This window comes from Meles meles, chromosome 10 (assembly GCF_922984935.1).
Source record: "Meles meles chromosome 10, mMelMel3.1 paternal haplotype, whole genome shotgun sequence".
NCBI lineage: Eukaryota > Metazoa > Chordata > Mammalia > Carnivora > Mustelidae > Meles > Meles meles.
Genome location: NC_060075.1, coordinates 44,799,277 through 44,821,226, shown reverse-complemented (window position 1 = coordinate 44,821,226; position 21,950 = coordinate 44,799,277). Strand labels below are relative to the sequence as shown.

Here is a 21,950-nt window from a genome sequence, read left to right as displayed (position 1 = left end):
GAGAGAGATCACAAGTAGGCAGAGAGGCAGGCAGAGAGAGAGGAGGAAGCAGGCTCCCTGCGGAGCAGAGAGCCCCATGCGGGGCTCGATCCCAGGACCCTGAGATCATGACCTAAGCCGAAGGCAGCGGGTTAATCCACTGAGCCACCCAGGTGCCCAGTTTTTGGCCTCTTAAAAAAAACCCTGATAATCACTCTTTAACTCAATGTGTATAAATATTGTCTCTGTACATTTTCTTCATTCTATTTCTCTTGCATATAATAAAAACAGTAGAATTTTGGGGACAAGGTAAAAGGAGAAAATTATAATGGCAAAGAAGAATGGGAAGTACTAAGCTGTATTGAGCACCTGAATTATTTCTAAGGAAAATCTGGGCTCTGCCCTTCCACTAATAGGAGATGGTAAGGTCTTATACCCAGAGGGTGTCCTGAGAGGTTCCTCAAAGATTATCAACTTTGTCTCCTGTGCATTTGTTGACACTAAAATAAAATAAAGAACATTCCTTTATTATTTGGCAATACAGAATACTCAGGCTACAAAAATATATGCCAAAGAGAACAATTTCAAACCCATGTCCAAACTAACAAAAGATCAAGTTTGTTGGAAACTATCCTGATTGATTGTCTGAATAGCTTACTGTTCACTCATCATTTCTATTAGAGCTCGTCACTGGGGTGCCAGAAGTGGGTTACCAGTTACCAGTGTGCTTCCTCCCAATTTGTGGCCATCTATGAGAAGTTTCCTCTATTTTCCCAAGGATTCTGTACAAAAATCATTTCATGTGTGTGTCCCACATAGAAAAAAAATTGCCATTCATCTGTTGATGGACATCTAGGTTCTTTCCATAGTTTGGCTATTGTAGACATTGCTGCTATAAACATTTGGGTGCATGTGCCCCTTCAGATCACTACGTTGGTATCTTTAGGGTAAATACCCAGTAGTACACAATGGAATACTATGCAGCCATCAAAAGAAATGAAATCTTGCCATTTGCAACAACGTGGATGGAACTAGAGGGTATCGTGCTTAGTGAAATAAGTCAATCGGAGAAAGACAACTGTCATATGATCTCCCTGATATGAGGATGTGGAGATGCAACATGGGGGGTTAGGGGGATAGGAGAAGAATAAATGAAACAAGATGGGATTGGGAGGGAGACAAACTATAAGTGACTCTTAATCTCACAAAACAAACCGGGGATTGCTGGGAGGAGGTGGGGTTGGGAGGGGGGAGGGGGGTTATTGGCATTGGGGAGGGTATGTGCTATGGTGAGTGCTGTGAAGTGTGTAAACCTGGCGATTCACAGACCTGTACCCCTGGGGATAAAAATACATTATATGTTTATAGAAAAAATAAGAAAAAAAAGTTAAAAAAAATTGCCTATAATTTCTCAAAGCTTGGACTACCAGTATCATCATATTCTGGGATGATTGTTATATATGAAGTTTTTCTGTCTTAGCTCCTATAAGGTCATATTTCCCAGAAGTAGGTAGATTGGAAGGTTGGGCTTTTGTGTCTGCAATTTTTGATAAGCTCCAAAGTTGAGTGGTGACACAGTACAGTTTAAGGATAATTCTCATTGATCTTACAGGATGGGAGATAAATGAGGGTAGTTTGGGACATGCTGTATTTGAGATAGGACCATCTAGTAGGCAGAATAGAGGTAGTGATTTTTTAAAAAATTTTTTATTAAAAAATTTTTTTTTTTTAGAACTAGAGTACGCATGTAGTGCAGGGTGGGGATAGGGGAGAAGGAGAGAGAGAATCTTAAGCAGACTTCAGGCCTAACACAGAGCCCAATGCGGGGCTCTATCTCATGACTGAGATCTTGAACTGAGTCAAAATCAAAAGTCAGATGCTTAACCGAGTAAGCCACCCAGGTGCCCCAGTGGTAGTGATTTTGAAGTGAGCCATATACTGGTTGTATTTGAAGCCCTGAGAATGTGTGAAAATGCACAGGGAAAGAAGGTGGAATAAGATGGAAAGAATCTTAGGACCATAACCTGAAGAATACAATCGAATACACTCTAACAAACTGACTAACTAACTAACTAAATAAATAAATAAACAAACCATTGGGAGAAAAAGGGTCTTAATGAATTGCCTGTTCATTTCGATCCTGGGGATCCCATTAACCATCGCTTAATGTCTGTGAGAATTAGACTGTTACCTTAGCTCTGGTTACTATAAAAGTCCTGCCATTTTAATACTCAGACCTATACATTTTGTTTCTAGGAATTAAATTGTCACCATGTGGACTTCACCATTCTGGCTTCCTCTTATCTATGAAAAAGGCTGGGTTGAAGCTGAATCTTGGTTATTCAGTGAATGAAATAGGAATTAGGGTATAGGGGGACACATAGGAAGCTCAGTGGAGAGTGTTTTAGAAAAGTTTGGAGGTTTGAGTATATCCAAGCCTTCTAGACTTTGCCAGTAACCTCATTATGTAACATTGTAATCTCATTCTTTGAGATGAATGTCTTTATTTTTATTCAAGAAACCTGGAGAGACTGTGAACTCATTTGTTACTGTAATTTAAAACCTACAGAATCAGTCCCTGAATTAGATTCTTAGTGGTTAAGCCTCACTGATACAAGAAGAAAGAAATTCTTTCTGTAGAGTCCTAAGGACCCTGAATTTTGTTCTTTACCCTGAGATGGGAATTTTGAGGTTTAAACTTATTCTCTTATTTTAAATGACGCAGTGCTCTTAGAAAAGCCATTTTATATATGGTTTGGCATTCCTTCTTCCTGTTCTGTTGGCCTAGGGCAGCAGCTCTCCAGTCCACCAGAGTGTCACCTGCAGTGGGCACAGGTCCCAGATGCCTGGAGGTATTCACTTGATTAACTCGATTCCACCATCCTGAGATCACGACCTGAGCCAAAACCAAGAGCTGGACACTCAACTGACTGCACCACCCAGGCATGCCCCCCATCCCTGCTTTCTCTTCTTATAAGAGAGTTTTATTGCATACCTGATTGAGTGTGACATCATCTTAACTTGATTACAACTGTAAAGACTCTATTTCCAAATAAAATCATGGTACTAGGGGTGAGGATTTCAACATACTTTTTTTGGCAGGGGTGGGGAGAAATAATTCAGCCCACAATACGTATGCTACCATCTCTCCCTTTTGTGTCCAAGTACAGACACTGTTCATCAGAGCATTCTACTAGTGAGGGCTCAGAATTCTTTTTAATACAATGATTTCAGCAGCTGTAGAGTTGACACTCTATGAAGAAGTCAGTGTACAATCTTATATTAGTCTTTTGTAAAAGGACTTGCTTTGAGTTAAATTATAACTACTGACACCAAAGGAAAGCTTAGGAAAAACACATAATATGTTAGTATGCTTGACTATTGATGATATTTAAAAAAGTTGTTTTGGGCCGCTTGGGTGGCTCAGTAGGTTAAGACTCTGCCTTCCGCTCGGCTCATGATCCCAGGGTCCTGGGATCGAGCCCTGCATTGGGCTCTCTTCTTGGCGGGGAGCCTGCCTCCCCCTCTCTCTCTGCCAGCCTCTCTGCCTACTTGTGATCTCTCTGTCTGTCAAATAAATAAATAAAATCTTTAAAAAAAAGTTTTTAGTTACATTATCTGCTGGCAGATTGGCCTTTGTATATGAAGCAAGACTCAATTGGTTTAATTTTTATTTTAATTTTTATTTATTTATTTGTTTTTTGGTTTGTTTTCATTTTTAAATTTTTCTTTTAAACATCAGAAAATTTATTTCCAAAGAAATTTTGTTGCTAATGTTTGTTTCTTCTTATATCTTTTAAAAACATCTCTCTACAGATAAAATAATTGTGGGTAGCTTTATGGGATACCTAAGAATCTTTAACCCCCATCCTGTAAAAACAGGAGATGGAGCTCAAGCTGAAGATTTGCTTCTAGAAGTTCATCTACGAGATCCAATATTGCAAGTGGAAGTAGGGAAGTTTGTTTCGTAAGTACAGCTCCTTAATTCTGACATTTTATCTTACCCGGAGTGTATCATTCCCTGATTGTGTCATTTTTGTGGATTCTTAAGTGAAGAAAGGATTATCCATGACTTAAATATATTTTCTGGATATTGTTACCTGGGTGTTCCTCATGTACTGAACATTTTTTTTTTTTTTAAATTTGGGACCCTGCACAAAGAATAATTTAGAACTTTTTAAAAAAAATAGTAACAGACCTAACATGTCTGACATATCAGAAGTTTAAAGGAAAAGAAATAAGCTTTTGAAAATAAAGAAAGAAATAGAAAGTATTCACTTATTTAAAGCACTAATTATCCGGGTTATATAAATGTCTGTTTAAATAATTAGACAAAGTAGCAGTTATTGTATTGGACACATAATGTTGAAGCTTTAAAGTGAATTACTGCACTTATTTGGTGTGGAAGGGTCCTTAGTTTCTTAAAAGAAGTCAGCTCAATCCACAAAGTAAGTCTTACTCTTACAGGAGCTTTGTTTCCAAGTACTTTATTTATTTATTTAAAAGATTTTATTTATTTACTTGACAAAGAGAGAGATCACAAGTAGGCAGAGAGGCAGGCGGGGGCCAGGGTGGGGCGGGGGGAAGCAGGCTCCCTGCTGAGCAGAGAGCCAGATGTGGGACTTGATCCCAGGACCCTGAGATCATGACCTGAGCGGAAGGCAGTGCCTTAACCCACTGAGCCACCCAGGAGTCCCCCAAGTACTTTATTTTTAACCCTAATTTATTTATTTATTTTATTTTATTTATTTATTTATTTATTTTTTTTTTAAAGATTTCATTTATTTATTTGACAGAGAGAGATCATAAGTAGGCAGAGAGGCAGACAGAGAGAGTGAGAGGGAAGCAGGCTCCCTGCTGAGCAGAGAGCCCGATGTGGGACTCAATCCCAGGACCCTGAGATCATGACCTGAGCCGAAGGCAGCAGCTTAAACCACTGAACCACCCAGGCGCCCCTACCCTAATTTATTTTAGGAAGCTGTTTATTAGTTTGCATTTTGTGTAATTGTCTGCATATTATTTCCCGATGATGCTGCTGATTTTATCTTACTGTCATGTATGAATTTTCTTAAAATCGAGCCTATATTTCTTAATCATTTATAAAAGTCTATATTGTGAAAAGTTACATAGATAGAATTGGTCTTGTTATCCCTTACCATTTTTTTTTTTTTTTTTTTTTAAAGTCTGGGAGTCTGGGAGTGCCCTGAGCTCTGGATTTTTGACTCACTACATTTGCTCGTCATAATTTACTGGCCCCACTTTCCTTTTATTCAGGGCCTTGACTCTTGCTAGAAAAACCTGAACAGCCATTCTTGCATTAATGCCCTTCTAGTGAGGTTTTATTCTAATGGGAAGGTGCTTCATAGATGCTGTGGGTAGGGCACGAGATAGGACTTTTTTAGTATATGTGCTGCCGAAGCGAGCACACGAGATAGGACTTTATTGCACTGTGATAGGCTGGATCAGAGATTTTGTGTCTGATGTGGTTGGTAAATATCTACTCCATCTAAAAGTTGATGATGATTATGTAAGTGCCTGTTATATATGTAGCATATATACGGCATGATAGATTTATAAAGGAGACAGAAGGTTCTTGCCGCTGAAAAAGCATTTTTATCTTTCCATTTTTTGAAAGAGCAAGGTGCAGTTATGACCATTCTATTCAGTAGTCCTAAGTTTAGCTTGATGGAAGGAAGGAGGTTAACATTAATGAGTGGATACTATACTGGTATTAATTAACTAGTACAATCTCCTTAATCTTATCTGTAAGATGTGATCTGTATTTACAGAAGAGGAAACTAGCTATGGTGAGTGCTGTGAAGTGTGTAAACCTGTGATTCACAGACCTGTACCCCTGGGGCTAATAATACATGATATGTTAATAAAAAAATAAAAAGTTATTAAAAAAAAAAAAGGATAAGGAAACTAGCTAGAGCTCAGAGCTTTAGGTCACACAGCCAGGGTTCAGACCCGGGTCTGTCTGACTCCATACTCTGTTATCTTTCCATGACATTATATTCTTTTCCTGTGCATGATAGAACAATTGTTTTGAGTGTGCAGGGCAATAATTATTTTTTGAAGTCAATATTGAGTATGTGACAGTTGTATATGTATTTGCATTTTTTGGTAGTAGAATGGATAGCGAGCACTTACATTCATCATAAGGACGTTTTGGAGGTATTAACCAATATTCTTATTTTGTAAATGAGAGACTAATACTCTGAAAGGTCAAATGATTACACAGATACCAAGGTGCACAGTCAGGACCTCAATCCAGGTCTTCAGATTTCAATTATAGTCTTTGTAGTTTAGAACAGAGTCTATATCAGAGGTTGTACGCTGGAAGACTGCTTGCAGATGTGTTTTAAATTTAAAAGAGTTGCCAATATTTAAGATCCAGGAGATTTCACATAAAATCCCTGCTTTCTGGTTTTTCTTGAAAAAATTGTGGAGATTTGGCCACATGCCCAGAGCTGATTAGTAGCTGCTTCCTCTAGTCTGGCCCTACTCTGCAGCAGAGCACTGCCGTTTACATCCTTTACACCTTTCTGTCCACTGACCTGATGCTTGAAGACTGGACTTAACAATTTCTAGATTGTATTATGTCTTGGAAACCACTTGATAGGGGCTGGGAAGTGTATTGGTGCCTGTGTCAGTTTAGTCCAAACTGAAATATTTTCAGTGCCTTTAATAAAATTTCTGAGCTGGAAGTGACATATGCCATTTACTAATAATGATTAGCATTCTTTGGTGCTTTATACTTTACAAGGCGCTGTCACATGATTTTATGTCATTTAATTGTAACCTCTTATTTTCCAAAAGCGGAAACAGGCTCAGAGAGATTAAGTAACTTGACCTAGGTCAGAGGTTGATTACCCAGAAAGACAAGGCCAGAACTTGGATCTCTGTTATTATGGGAGAGCACTCATGAAAGGGCCTCTGATATGACTTCCTGAGAGGCTACAGTGACATCAATTAGAGGCAGTTCCTTGAGGAAGAGTTCTTGAGCCTCTGGAATTGTCAAAGTGGGTGTTTGTTGTTACATTTATTTTTCAGTTTGGAATGTTATCTAGTAAATTTTTAGTTTACTGTTGGTAGGTTGTGGTTATAATCTCTTTTAAAAATTATTTTATAATTTTTTTGGTTACATCTGAAATTGATATTTAAAACTTTAAAACTTTTCCCATTTTTCAGAGGTACTGAAATGCTTCATTTGGCTGTGTTGCATTCTAGAAAACTTTGTGTTTATTCTGTCTCAGGTAAGAAATATATATTTTTTTACTGTAAAATTTGTATTAAAAATACCTTAATATAAAAACTCTTAATATTATATAAGAATAGATACTCTCTTCTGTTCACTTGCTAGAGAACACAAAACATTTGGTTGAAGATTTTCTTATTTTGGTTAACATTTTACCATGTCCGTTTTGTTTTTTCAGGTACTTAGGCTATTACATTTTTTCTGGTTTGCTATTTATATGCATATTTAAATTTCTAGTAGAGGATTCCTTGTGATCTCTTTCCAGGAATTGTGTCCAGGATTGTCTGTGACGAATAGAGGCCAATTCTGCATACTTAGGATACTTTAGTGTTTAAGAAAATTTTTATTTATTTATTTTTAAAGTATAGCTGACACAATGTTACATTAGTTTCAGGTATACAGCGAAGTGATTCCACTTCTCTATACATTATGCTGTGCTCATCATAAGTGTGGCTATCATATGTCACCATACAATGCTATTATAATACCATTGACTGGGGCGCCTGGGTGGCTCAGAGGGTTAAAGTCTCTGCCTTCCGCTCAGGTCATGATTCCCGGTGCTGGGAATCGAGCCCGTGTCGGGCTCCCTGCTCAGCGGGGAGCCTCCTTCCTCCTCTCCCTCTGCCTGCTTCTCTGCCTACTTGTGATCTCTGTCTGTCAAATAAATAAATAAACTCTTTAAAAAATATATATATATAATACCATTGACTATATTCCTTATGTGGTGACTTTCATCCAGGATGCTTGAGTTTTAAGAAATGTTTAAAAGCAACAACAAAAATCATTAGATACTGAGAGTCATGGTGGTTTAAAGTACTTTTTCTTTGATGAACGTTAGGTGTTTTCTTTTTATAATTCAAATTTCTTGGCTTTTGGTTGTTTTTACCCAGCCTGCCTTAAGGCACTTGTTTAAGGTCTAATCAGGTTTCATTTTCTGACACTGTTCTGTAGATACCAGTATGGCAGTTAATTGTAGTTTGGCATCAGCATTTTGATCCTTAATAAATATAAAAGGTAACTTAAAAATATTTGTTGTAGTAATTAAATTTTAGTTCAAGCTGAGAGAGTTCTTTTCATGGATGTCAATATTGGGGACATTTTTTATGGGTAAAATAAGCTAATTTGGGATCTATTCCTTATACAAGAGATGTTCTTTGGAGTTTGCTATAAATATTAGCTTCTAGTATTTGGATTTTTTATACTCATTCTCTTGACTTGGGCTTTCTTTGTATTTTGTTTTCAGTTTGCATAATGATTTGTCTTTACTGTATTTATATGTGTATATTTATATATATACCCAGTGTGGCGCCCAATGTGGGGCTTGAACTCACAACCCTGAAATCAAGACCTGAGCTGAGCAAGAATCAGACACCCAACCAACTCAGCCACCTAGGTGCCCCTGAGCTGGATATTCTTTTTTTGTTGTTGTTTATTTACAGCATAACAGTGTTCATTGTTTTGGCATCACACCCAGTGCTCCATGCAGTACGTGCCCTCCCTATTACCCACCACCTGGTTCCTCAACCTCCCCCCCCCCCCCCCCCGCCCCTTCAAAACCCTCTGGTTGTTTTTCAGAGTCCATAGTCTCTCATGGTTCATCTCCCCTTCCAGTTTCCCTCAACTCCCTCTCCTCTCCATCTCCCCATGTCCTCCATGTTATTTGTTATGCTCCACAAATAAGTGAGACCATATGATACTTGACTCTCTCTGCTTGACTTATTTCTGAGCTGGATATTCTTAAGTAGTCTCTTTTTGTGGGTGAAGGTCTGTTAGATTTCTAAGGCAGGCTTGGTAACCTGTATATGGTGGGCATATGTTGACTGTACGAATGAACTAATTTTTGGGTAGTGTTGAGGCAGTCGATAGGGACTCTTTACTAATCTGTGTTACTTTTATTCTTACTTCTTTTTTTTTATTCTCTGTTACCACTGGCTCTTTATTACTCTGTGTTATTTTTATTCCTTCTTTTTTTTTTCTCTGTTACCACTATCATTTCCTTTTCTACTTTTCCATTTACAAGTCAGAAGTCCATTATAGTACCTCTCTGTCATTGGTAAACACTCCCATTGATTTCATGGTAAAAGATGTTGCTTTTCCTAGTGATAGGGCAAATATTTACTGTTCCAGAATAAATGGAGAAGGTGTGATATAGGCTACTTTACCGCATGCATCTGGTTGTCCTCTGTTTTCCATCGTAAGGCTTGTTAACTGTGAGGTGATACTATTAACTGGGTTACACAGGACACTGAGGAGGAGAACTTGTGCCCTTACCCTTGAATACTTCTTGGAGATTTGGTCTCTTCTGGAAGTTGTAAGAGGGCAGGAGAGGGAAAAATCCTACAAACTAGAAATTAGTTAAGACTCTTGGCCTTCCCTGGTCCCATCTGAATGATGGCCCAGAAAGACAGAAACCTCTAGAGTTTCCCTGAAGTATAGGGCACAACAGACTAGTGATAAAGTGTATGTTTATTAAAAAGACCTGCTGAAAGAAACTGGCATGTTTGGTCACAACTTGTTTATGGGACATTGGTATTTTGCTTCAAGTTAGTGTTGAAAATGACAGTTATTTGTCATGGGAATGGTGATTTTATTGCTCTTTTATTCTTTGTATTCATTTGCAAGCTTTGTATTCTCTGGGGATAAAGAGTTCTCCAAACTACATTCCCTTATGCCCCACCTCACTTCCCTATTCTGTCTCTCATTTCTTCAGCCTCTTATGATATTTGGAGGCTGACAATTTGTATATTATTTCTGGCTTGGCTTAAATGGAGAAGCAGGGAAGTTAATATTTTTGTTCTCTTTAATATGTTTCTGCGGTTCCAGACTGAACTTTTACCTAGCTTTTACTGTAACAGGGCAAGCATAAACATTTTTTATTTTAAGTAAAACCACTGGTGTCAACAAAAGTGCTAGTTGAACTTGACATTCTTACCTCCAGCTGGCCCCTCCCCAAATATATTTGTTTTCTTTTTATGCTGTGTGTTTCTACTCAGAATTTTTTTTTTAAGAGTTTATTTATTTATTTGACACACAGAGACACAGCGAGAGAGGGAACACAAGCAGGGGGAGTGGGAGATGGAGAAGCAGGCTTTCCAGCAGAGCAGGGAGCCCAGATGTGGGGCTCGATCCCAGGACCCTGGGATCATGACCTGAGCTGAAGGCAGGCGCTTAATGACTTAGCCACCCAGGCCCCTCCATGCTGGGTGCTTTTAAAAAAGATTTGAGGCATGCTAGAGGAGACCTCCTGGACACACCAAACAACTTTTCATAGGCTGCTATGCTGACCTCTTTTTGGTGGGTGATAATGTTATCAAATGCATGCTTAATATAGAGAAATAGCAGGGTTTTGCTAAAATGAAGTTAGCCTACCTTATGATACCGAAAGGAAAAACATCACATGGCATTTCAGATTCCTTTCTGATGGGCTTCAGTTTCTGAGTAAATGGTTACAGATGTGTGAGCATAAACTATACTGATTATGTCCTCTTAAATATTCTTTTCCAAAAATTGTGTACTTCAATAAGCATTTGCTAAGCATTTGACATATTTATAGAATTTTAATGTTTGCTGTGAGTGGGCAAAAAGATGTGGTTCTTTATTTTTCATAGTTTTATATAATCTAATTTGGTTATTTAACACAATGAACCCTTTAATTTACTCTGTAATGGCTTTTATTTCATTTTCACTTCATTAGATTTCTCCATATTTGTCTAAAATTGTACCAAAAACTGTTGTCAAGGTGATCTTTGATTTTTCTAGAGAATATTTTTGTTTAAATCAAATTGTGTTTAAATAAGCCCAATAACCTGAATGTTCTGTTATCCTTTTTACCTTCTAATTGATGAAAATTCATATTAATTCTAGCTATACATGGACTGTAGTTATAAAGAAACACTTGCTATATTCGATCTCTATATCCCAGGACAAAACCTATGTATAAGTAAGGGTGCTGGGTGGCCCATTCTTTTAAGGGTTTGCCTTCAACTCAGGTCATGATCCCAGGGTCCTGGGATTGGGCCCTGCATCGAACTCCCTGCTTGGCAGAGAGCCTATTTCTCCCTCTCCCTCTGCCTGCTGCTCCCACTGCTTGTTCTCTCTCTCTGTCAAGTAAATAAATAACATCTTAAAAAACAAACAAACAAAAAAATCCCGCCAAACCCCCTTGTATATAAGTAGTTTTAATCTTGTACCGTCCATGAATCTCTAGAAAAAATGATCAGAAATTTTAGATTTTTCAGATACTACCTTTATTCCAAAGTAGTGTCTAAGGAAGACAAATTGTCTTCTGTTCTCCATAGGTGCACTATTAAGTTTTAAAGTGCTCTTACCTGAAATCTGAAGATTTCCAATGCCTTTGGAGCTTTTTCAGAACACAAATCCTAAGTGTCATTTCATGCCAAGTTTGTATAAGTATTGAATGCTGAACCCCCGTTCACTGGCCTTTCAGCTAACAAACATGTGTAAGTGCATTCCTAACTCAGAGGTGTTGATTTGGTTTTAGGTATAGGATGGATTTGGTAATTTCTGTAGGGGCAAACCAAATGTTTCTTTGAACTTCTTTTTCTGGTTTCTTGGAGGCTAAACCCTCCTAAGGTTAAGGCTGTGAGTTATTTTAGTGTGTGTGTATGTGTTTCTTTTTCTTTCCCTTTTTTTTTTTTTGCGCATGTGGTTGCAATTACTCCTTGGTTTCCCTGGACCTTCCTGATTTTACTACCATTTAGATTCCACAAAGCCTTCATCTATCAGGGTTCGCAGGCAAATTTGAGTCTTTCTCTTTGTTTCTTATTCTGTTGGCATGTGGAGTCTGTTGTTCCCATTTTCAGGGTCATAAATCAGAGTAGAAATGATTTTCCTCCAAGAAATTCTCCCATTAGTTTTCTCTTTCAACCCTTCACCTTCCAAATGAAGAAAAGGCCAGGCGAGAAAGGTGGAGGTGGAAATGATGTTTTTTGATGGCTGGTTTGTTTAGGGAATTTGTCATTGTCTTACCAAGTTTTTTCCAAGTTGTAAAATGATGGACAGCCAGGCACCAGGGTATATGGTGCTAACTCTGAAGACCTAGTTTGAATACTCTGTCCTTTACCAGCTGTGTGATTTGGGGGGAAATTTCTTAAATATCTATCTATCTATCTATCTATCTATCAGGAAGATTGAGAGCACAAGAAAGGGAATAGCAGGCAGAGAGAGAAGCAGTCTCCCCACTGAGCAAGGAGCCTGATGCAGGACTCCATCCCAGAATCCAGGGATCATGACCTGAGTCGAAGGCAGATCCTTAATGACTGAGCCATCCAGGTGTCCCTTAATTTTTTTTTTGAACTTAGGGTACTTACCTCACTTCTAAAATGGAAATAGAAATATTTTGGTTCTTACAACCTCAGTGTTACATTGGTAAAACCTTTTGGACAAAAAACAAAATGCTCATGTGTAAATATGTATACACATACATACAGACAGACATATATGTTTAGATTGTTTTAATGATCTAATACTATCCAGTTTGGGGACGATTTCATTTGCTTTATATTTTATATATTAAGTTTTTCTTTAAATTTTGCATTTTTTTTTAATTTTGCATTTTTGAATGAAAGACAAAGATATTCCTTAATGGAAAAAGTTGATTTTTGAATCCTTTTCTTACTATCACCTCTTTTAACTATAATGCTCTTGCCTGATTACTGGGACATAGCTTCAGCTATAAGTACTCTAGAAAACAACCAGAGAGTAAAATAAGTATAAGGAATCTTTTTTGGGGCGCTTGGCTGGCTCAGTTGCTTGAGTATCTGCCTTCAGCTTGGGTTGTGATCTCAGGGTCCTGGGATGGAGTTCTGCATCATGCTCCTTGCTAGAGTCGGCTTCTCCCTCTTCTCTGCCGCTCCCTCCTGCTGTGTGCTCTCTCTCTCTCAAATAAATAAATAAATAAATAAATAAATAAAATCTTCATTTAAAAAAACATGAATCTTTTCAAATTTGGAAAGAAATAGAAAGCAATTGTAGTACATATGATCTATTAAATGCAGAGAAATTATCTTTGTTTTGAAGAAGATTCTTTCTTTCTTTCTTTCTTTCTTTATTTATTTTTCAAGTAGTAACCATGGACACAATTGGTTTACTGGTTTGTCTTTATCTTCCCAAACATTCCCAGCCTTGGTGTGCTTAAGAGGGCAGATGACCATGGGGGTGGTGAGGGATACCTCCCGTGCTGCTGCAGGGAGTCTTCCAAAGAAACCTTCCTAGGGACGCTTGTCCAAAATGCCTCCCAGTCTCCTGCACCTCCAACCTCCTCCCCTCCCCTTGAAGAAGATTCTTTGTGGACTTCATATAAAACATATTGTCCTATATACTTGCTAAAGGAAACTTTGGAATATCTTTCCATTAAATTAAGTTTTAGTGTATTAGGGGCTTGAGTATTTTGAGAGGTGGGACAGGAAACCGAATGGCTTCAAAGTGTGGGGAATTTTTTCTAAGACACTTTGAGTCATGTCTTTGCTCTATTATTGTTTAAGTGTAAGGAACTTAACTTTATTTATTTCAGAACTGCAATTGGATGTTTTTGTTTTTATTTAAATAATACATTTTACTCATACCTAATGGAAATAAATAAGAAATGTCACCCAGGGTGGTATTTCATCTAATGGTACAATCTAGCCAAGACTTAAATTGTCCTAACTGTGCTGGCATTCTGTGTTATCAGTATGCTAATTGTTCATAATACACATTGTTTTAGTGCTTTGTCATTTTAAATTTCATTGAAATTGAATTACTTAGAATTGGTGTAGAGGATGAGAAGAAATGAATATTTTTAAATGTAAACAAATACAAAGCAATTCTGTAATTTTTTTCTCTTTAGGAACCTTGGGTAATGTGGAACATGGAAACCAATATCAGATCAAATTGATGTATGAACATAATCTGCAGAGAACAGCCTGCAATATGACTTACGGATCATTTGGTGGTGTGAAAGGTAATTGGCATTAGTCATGAGTGTGCTATTGCAAGTAGCAGATTTAGGATATTTGGCCATATAAAAATGGAGGATCATGGGGTATGAATCTCAGAGGGAGTTAAATATTTTATTGAGAACTTTATATTCGAGTGGTCAAGCAAAATATGAAAAGAGAATACTTTAAACATCAAATGTGTTTGATTTTCCTACAAACAGCACTTTTATATGGTCTATAGAGATGTTTCTAAAAGTGTCTTCCTTTAAATTTTGTCTTTGTACATGAGTTGACTGAAATTGAGCTTTTTTTGGGAACCATGTAACTGCCTCTCTCAGTGGAAGAAGGGGTTGATCTCTTTGATAGGGCGTCCCTGTCCTACTTGTGATAGGCAGGGTGAAGCTGCAGAACACTCTCCTCACCTCACCCACCTCCAGGGCCACTGCACAGGTTTCTGTATGTTGTTTCTGCTCCAGGGCGCCTAGACTGGGGGCAAACACAGAGTGAAATGCAGACCTCATGCTGCTTATCAAGCCATGTGCTCTGGCATGCAATAAACCTCCCCAGAGCAAGGGGGCCTTTTTTTATATTTCACAAACCCATTACATTTATCAAGTATTGTCTCAGTGAGGCTGGGTTCCTTTCGCGTTGGGGGGTATCTTTTTCTAAGTAGCATGGGGCTACGTGCAGCCTGCCCACACACTAATCCCAGAACTTCCTGTGTTACTAGGGCTTGATGCTTGCTTGGGTACACTGTTGCTGTTGGCATGGGAGAGTTTTTATCTACCATTTAACCCCCTCTCACTTCCCTGTGATAGGGTGATAGAGGAGCCACTGGTGCTGGAGTGAGGATAGGAAGCCGGGTAGTGACACTTACCTGTGTGTGTATATGTGTGTGTGTGTGTGCGCGCGCGCGCGCATTTGTGTGTGACCTGTGGAACATGAACTAGGGATTTCATAATATTTTGAATCTTTCTGGGCTCATATTTTTTTGGTTTATTGTTTAATCATTGCATTAAAATGTAGGCTACCTACATTAGATTTTTCTTTAGTGGCATAAATGACTTTATTTTGGAAGTCATTTGTGTGAACTCAGTTTTTTCATACATAGAGATAAAGGTGAGGAAGAATGAATCTGAGTGTATCAGTTAACTGGAATATTTTAGGTGGTGATGTACAAATAAATGTTTTGCATAAAGTGATATGAAACAGAACATTTGGCTGGATTGCAGAATTGTTTAACTTGAGTAATGGGAATGTTTGGATTATTTATGGAATACGGGAGATGTCCAGAGTTGGATGAGGAGGAGAGAGAGCTAAAATTTGATGAGAGGCTAACTTTTATCAGTGAAATATCCCTTCTTAACCTTAGCTTTCAGAACTGAGTTTCAGTATTCTTAAAAAAAAAAAAAAAAAAAAAGTCTGACATGATCAGGGGACCTAGGCCTCTGCTGTTTAATAAACTGTTTTAATTCTTTTTACCCTACTAAATCTTCAAAAGGCAAATTGCTAAATTCTGTGCATCTGGAGTCCAAAAAAATTATGAATAAGGAAAAAAGTGCTTTGGCTAAATGAAAGTGAGTTTTATTTTTTTGGGTAGAATCAAGTCAATTCTTTAGACCACCTATCAAATGTTATATTGATTGCTCTTTTTTAAAAAAAATCAGATCAAGTTAACCCAATTAAAATAAAGTTTTAAATACCTAGAAAGGGATTCCTTGCTTTTGTGTGATATTTTTGGTGATTTAATAATGGATTTCCAAAATAATGATAGTTGCTAGTTGTTTTAAAAAGAGCTGATGACTTTGTACTTATATGATATCTTCTCTTATTTCTTTAATTATTCCTTACATGTAAAAAGTACCTTTTGAAAAAACAAGAGGCCAATCTGATATGCTTTACTTTCCTGTGGTTAAGCAGACATTTCACAATTTGAAACAGAAATGTCTGAGTAGCAGAAGTGATTATTCCATTTAACGGGTTTGAAACACATATCATTGTGATATCTGTAAAAAATATGAAAAAATAATGAGGTTGGTGAATTAGTAATAACCAGCCATATTGGTGGATTTCCAGTGTTAATAGGGAGTTACTACTAATAAGTACATGATTTCTTTTTGGGAGGATGAAATGTTCTAAAATTAGATTATGGTGATGGTTGCACACTGTAAATACAGTAAATACTTGAGCTGTATACTTCAAAGAGGTGATATATAATATCTCAATACAACTGTTAAAAAAATTGGCCATGGGATAAAATCTGATGCTAGAGAGGTGATAGTACAGTCTGCGTATCCTACATTGCTTGGGGCCATGTAAAATGACATAACACTCTTAGAAAGCAGGTTGGCTATAGAAAACCATAAAAATATTCTTGGATGCTTACATGTGACTTATGGTAATGTGTATTAGGAAATGAGCCAAAATACAGAAAAATCATATCAAGTTGCTATATAGTTATCTCTTTCCTCTTTCTGTCCTCCCTCCCTTCCTTTCATATATACATTTTTTAATAGAGAAAAATGAGAACTGATCTAAATGAGTTATAGAACAGAATGACTAAGTTTTGAAGTATAGATTCAGTAGGTTATTATGAAGCTATTAAGATTGTTTTGTTTGCTGAAATATACATATTTGTACATAACTCTTTGTCCACATTTCTGATTATTTCCCTAGGATAGAATGTGGAAATGAATATTGAGTCAGAAGTTTATACAGTTTTTTTCTCAACCTGGTAATTTCCCCTGCTATATAATATATAAATAAATTGTAAGAAGTACAGAACTTAAGAAGAAAGTAAAAGTCAGTCCAAGATATGCACATTTCTTTTTATTTATTATTTTTTTTATTTTTAAATTTTTTATTTACTTCTTATTTTTTTATAAACATATAATGTATTTTTATCCCCAGGGGTACAGGTCTGTGAATCGCCAGGTTTACACACTTCACAGCACTCACCATAGCACATACCCTCCCCAATGTCCATAACCCCTCTCCCCCTCTCCCAACGCCCCCTTCCCCCAGCAACCCTCGGTTTGTTTTGTGAGATTAAGAGTCACTTATGGTTTGTCTCCCTCCCAATCCCATCTCGTTTCATTTATTCTTCTCCTATTCCCCTAACCCCCCATGTTGCATCTCCACGTCCTCATATCAGGGAGATCATATGATAGCTGTCTTTCTCTGATTGACTTATTTCACTAAGCATGATACCCTCTAGTTCCATCCACGTCGTCGCAAATGGCAAGATTTCATTTCTTTTGATGGCTGCATAGTATTCCATTGTGTATATATACCACATCTTCTTTATCCATTCATCTGTTGATGGACATCTAGGTTCTTTCCATAGTCTGGCTATTGTAGACATTGCTGCTATAAACATGCAGGTGCACGTGCCCCTTCGGATCACTACGTTTGTATCTTTAGGGTAAATACCCAGTAGTGCAATTGCTGGGTCATAGGGTAGTTCTATTTTCAACATTTTGAGGAACCTCCATGCTGTTTTCCAGAGTGGTTGCACCAGCTTGCATTCCCACCAACAGTGTAGGAGGGTTCCCCTTTCTCTGCATCCTCACCAGCATCTGTCGTTTCCTGACTTGTTAATTTTAGCCATTCTGACTGGTGTGAGGTGATATCTCATTGTGGTTTTGGTTTGTATTTCCCTGATACCGAGTGATGTGGACCACTTTTTCATGTGTCTGTTGGCCATCTGGATGTCTTCTTTGCAGAAATGTCTGTTCATGTCCTCTGCCCATTTCTTGATTGGATTGTTTGTTCTTTGGGTGTTGAGTTTGCTAAGTTCCTTATAGATTTTGGACACTAGCCCTTTATCTGATATGTTGTTTGCAAATATCTTCTCCCATTCTGTCAGTTGTCTTTTGGTTTTGTTAACTGTTTCCTTTGCTGTGCAAAAGCTTTTGATCTTGATGAAATCCCAATAGTTCACTTTTGCCCTTGCTTCCCTTGCCTTTGCCAATGTTCCTAGGAAGATGTTGCTGCGGCTGAGGTCAAAGAGGTAGCTGCCTGTGTTCTCCTCAAGGATTTTGATGGATTCCTTTCTCACATTGAGGTCCTTCATCCATTTTGAGTCTATTTTCGTGTGTGGTGTAAGGAAGTGGTCCAATTTCATTTTTCTGCATGTGGCTGTCCAATTTTCCCAGCACCACTTATTGAAGAGGCTGTCTTTTTTCCACTGGACATTCTTTCCTGCTTTGTTATTAAGATTAGTTGACCATAGAGTTGAGGGTCTATTTCTGGGCTCTCTATTCTGTTCCATTGATCTATGTGTTTGTTTTTGTGCCAGTACCATGCTGTATTGATGATGACAGCTTTGTAATAGAGCTTGAAGTCCGGAATTTTGATGCCTCCAACTTTGGCTTTCTTTTTCAATATTCCTTTGGTTATTCGAGGTCTTTTCTGGTTCCATATAAATTTCAGGATTATTTGTTCCATTTCTTTGAAAAAAATGGATGGCATTTTGATAGGGATTGCATTAAATGTGTAGATTGCTTTAGGTAGCATAGACATTTTCACAATATTTATTCTTCCAATCCAGGAGCATGGAACATTTTTCCATTTCTTTGTGTCTTCCTCAATTTCTTTCTTGAGTACTTTATAGTTTTCTGCATTTAGATTCTTAGCCTCTTTGGTTAGGTTTATTCCTAGGTATCTTATAGTTTTGGGTGCAATTGTAAATGGGATTGACTCCTTAATTTCTCTTTCTTCTGTCTTGTTGTTGGTGTACAGAAATGCAACTGATTTCTGTGCATTGATTTTATATCCTGACACTTTACTGAATTCCTGTACAAGTTCGAGCAGTTTTGGAGTGGAGTCTTTTGGGTTTTCCACATATAGTATCATATCGTCTGCAAAGAGTGATAGTTTGACTTCTTCTTTGCCGATTTGGATGCCTTTAATTTCCTTTTGTTGTCTGATTGCTGAGGCTAGGACTTCTAGTACTATGTTGAATAGCAGTGGTGATAACGGATATCCCTGCCGTGTTCCTGACCTTAATGGAAAAGCTTTCAGTTTTTCTCCATTGAGAATGATATTTGCGGTGGGTTTTTCATAGATGGCTTTGATGATATTGAGGTATGTGCCCTCTATCCCTACACTCTGAAGAGGTTTGATCAGGAAGGGATCCTGTACTTTGTCAAATGCTTTTTCAGCATCTATTGAGAGTATCATATGGTTCTTGTTCTTTCTTTTATTAATGTGTTGTATCATATTGATTGATTTGCGGATGTTGAACCAACCTTGCAGCCCTGGAATAAATCCCAATTGGTCATGGGGAATAATCCTTTATATGTACTGTTGAATCCTATTGGCTAGTATTTTGGTGAGAATTTTTGCATCTGTGTTCATCAAGGATATTGGTCTGTAGTTCTCTTTTTTGGTGGGATCCTTGTCTGGTTTTGGGATCAAGGTGATGCTGGCCTCATAAAATGAGTTTGGAAGTTTTCCTTCCATTTCTATTTTTTGGAACAGTTTCAGGAGAATAGGAATTAGTTCTTCTTTAAATGTTTGGTAGAATTCCCCTGGGAAGCCGTCTGGCCCTGGGCTTTTGTTTGTTTGGAGATTTTTGATGACTGTTTCAATCTCCTTACTAGTTATGGGCCTGTTCAGGTTTTCTATTTCTTCCTGGTTCGTTGTGGTAGTTTATATGTCTCTAGGAATGCATCCATTTCTTCCAGATTGTCAAATTTGTTGGCGTAGAGTTGCTCATAGTATGTTCTTACAATTGTCTGTATTTCTTTGGTGTTAGTTGTGATCTCTCCTCTTTCATTCATGATTTTATTTATTTGGGTACTTTCTCTTTTGTTTTTGATGAGTCTGGCCAGGGGTTTATCAATCTTATTGATTCTTTCAAAGAACCAGCTCCTAGTTTCATTGATTTTTTCTATGGTTTTTTGGTTTCTATTTCATTGATTTCTGCTCTGATCTTTATGATTTCTCTTCTCCTGCTGGATTTAGGGTTTCTTTCTTGTTCTTTCTCCAGCTCCTTTAGGTGTAGGATTAGGTTGTGTACTTGAGACCTTTCTTGTTTCTTGAGAAAGGTTTGTACCGGTATATATTTTTCTCTCAGGACTGCCTTTGTTGCGTCCCACAGATTTTGAACCGTTGTGTCTCATTATCATTTGTTTCCGTGAATTTTTTCAATTCTTCTTTAATTTCCTGGTTAACCCATTCATTCTTTAGAAGGATGCTGTTTAGTCTCCATGTATTTGGGTTCTTTCCAGCTTTCCTCTTGTGATTGAGTTCTAACTTCAGAGCATTGTGGTCTGAAAATATGCAGGGAATGATCCTAATCTTTTGATACCGGTTGAGACCTGATTTGTGACCCAGGATGTGGTCTATTCTGGAGAATGTTCCATGTGCACTAGAGAAGAATGTGTATTCTGTTGCTTTGGGATGAAATGTTCTGAATATATCTGTGATGTCCATCTGGTCCAGTGTGTCATTTAAGGCCTTTATTTCCTTGTTGATCTTTTGCTTGGATGATCTGTCCATTTCAGTGAGGGGAGTGTTAAAGTCCACTACTATTATTGTATCATTGTTGATGTGTTTCTTTGATTTTGTTATTAATTGGTTGATATAGTTGGCTGCTCCCACATTAGTGGCATAGATATTGAAAATTGTTAGATCTTCTTGTTGGACAGACCGTTTGAATATGATATAGTGTCCTTCCTCATCTCTTACTATAGTCTTTGGCTTAAAATCTAATTGATCTGTTATAAGGATTGCCACCCCAGCTTTCTTCTGATGCCCATTAGCATGGTAAATTGTTTTCCACCCCCTCACTTTAAATCTGGAGGTGTCTTTGTGTCTAAAATGAGTTTCTTGTAGGCAACATATAGATAGGTTTGTTTTTTTATCCATTCTGATACCCTGTGTCTTTTGATTGGGGCATTTAGCCCATTAACATTCAGGGTAACTATTGAGAGATATGAATTTAGCGCCATTATATTGCCTGTATGGTGCCTGTTACTGTATATTGTCTCTGTACCTTTCTGATCTACTACTTTTAGGCTCTCTCTTTGCTTAGAGGACCCCTTTCAATATTTCCTGTAGAGCTGGTTTGGTGTTTGCAAATTCTTTCAGTTTTTGTTTGTCCTCGAAGCTTTTTATCTCTCCTTCTATTTTCAATGATAGCCTAGCTGGATAGAGTATTCTTGGCTGCATGTTTTTCTCATTTAGTGCTCTGAATATATCATGCCAGCTCTTTCTGGCCTGCCAGGTCTCTGTGGATAAGTCTGCTGCCAATCTAATATTTTTACCATTGTATGTTACAGACTTCTTTTCCCAGGCTGCTTTCAGGATTTTCTCTTTGTCACTAAGACTTGTAAATTTTACTATTAGGTGATGGGGTGTGGACCTATTCTTGTTGACTTTGAGGGGGGTTCTCTGTACCTCCTGGATTTTGATGTTCGTTGATGAAGAGAATTAGGAAAATTCTCTCCAATAATTTTCTCCAGTAGACCTTCTGCTTCCCTCTTTCTTCTTCTTCTGGAATCCCAATTATTCTAATGTTGTTTCGTCTTATGGTGTCACTTATCTCTCGAATTCTCCCCTCGTGGTCCAGTAGTTGTTTGTCCCTCTTTTGCTCGGCTTCTTTATTCTCTGTCATTTGGTCTTCGATATCACTAATTCTTTCTTCTGCCTCATTTATCCTAGCAGTGAGAGCCTCCATTTTTGATTGCACCTCATTAATAGCTTTTTTGATTTCAACTTGGTTCGATTTTAGTTCTTTTATTTCTCCAGAAAGGGCTTTTATA

At 37.7% G+C, this 21,950-nt stretch overlaps 1 protein-coding gene across 4 annotated transcripts in view; it reads left to right on the top strand.

Moving 5' to 3' along the window:
• The window catches only part of BBS9 (Bardet-Biedl syndrome 9), a 466,978-nt gene that overhangs the window by 17,238 nt on the left and 427,790 nt on the right, over positions 1–21,950 (top strand). For 2 of the 4 annotated variants that reach the window (XM_046020573.1, XM_046020572.1), the window contains 3 exons: positions 3,796–3,946; positions 7,174–7,238; positions 14,088–14,201. In XM_046020573.1, the coding sequence (XP_045876529.1) occupies positions 3,796–3,946; positions 7,174–7,238; positions 14,088–14,201 (330 nt within the window). Of the gene's footprint in view, positions 1–2,810; positions 2,832–3,795; positions 3,947–7,173; positions 7,239–14,087; positions 14,202–21,950 lie in introns of those variants that run through there. The other 2 variants (XM_046020574.1, XM_046020575.1) reach the window with 2 other exon arrangements.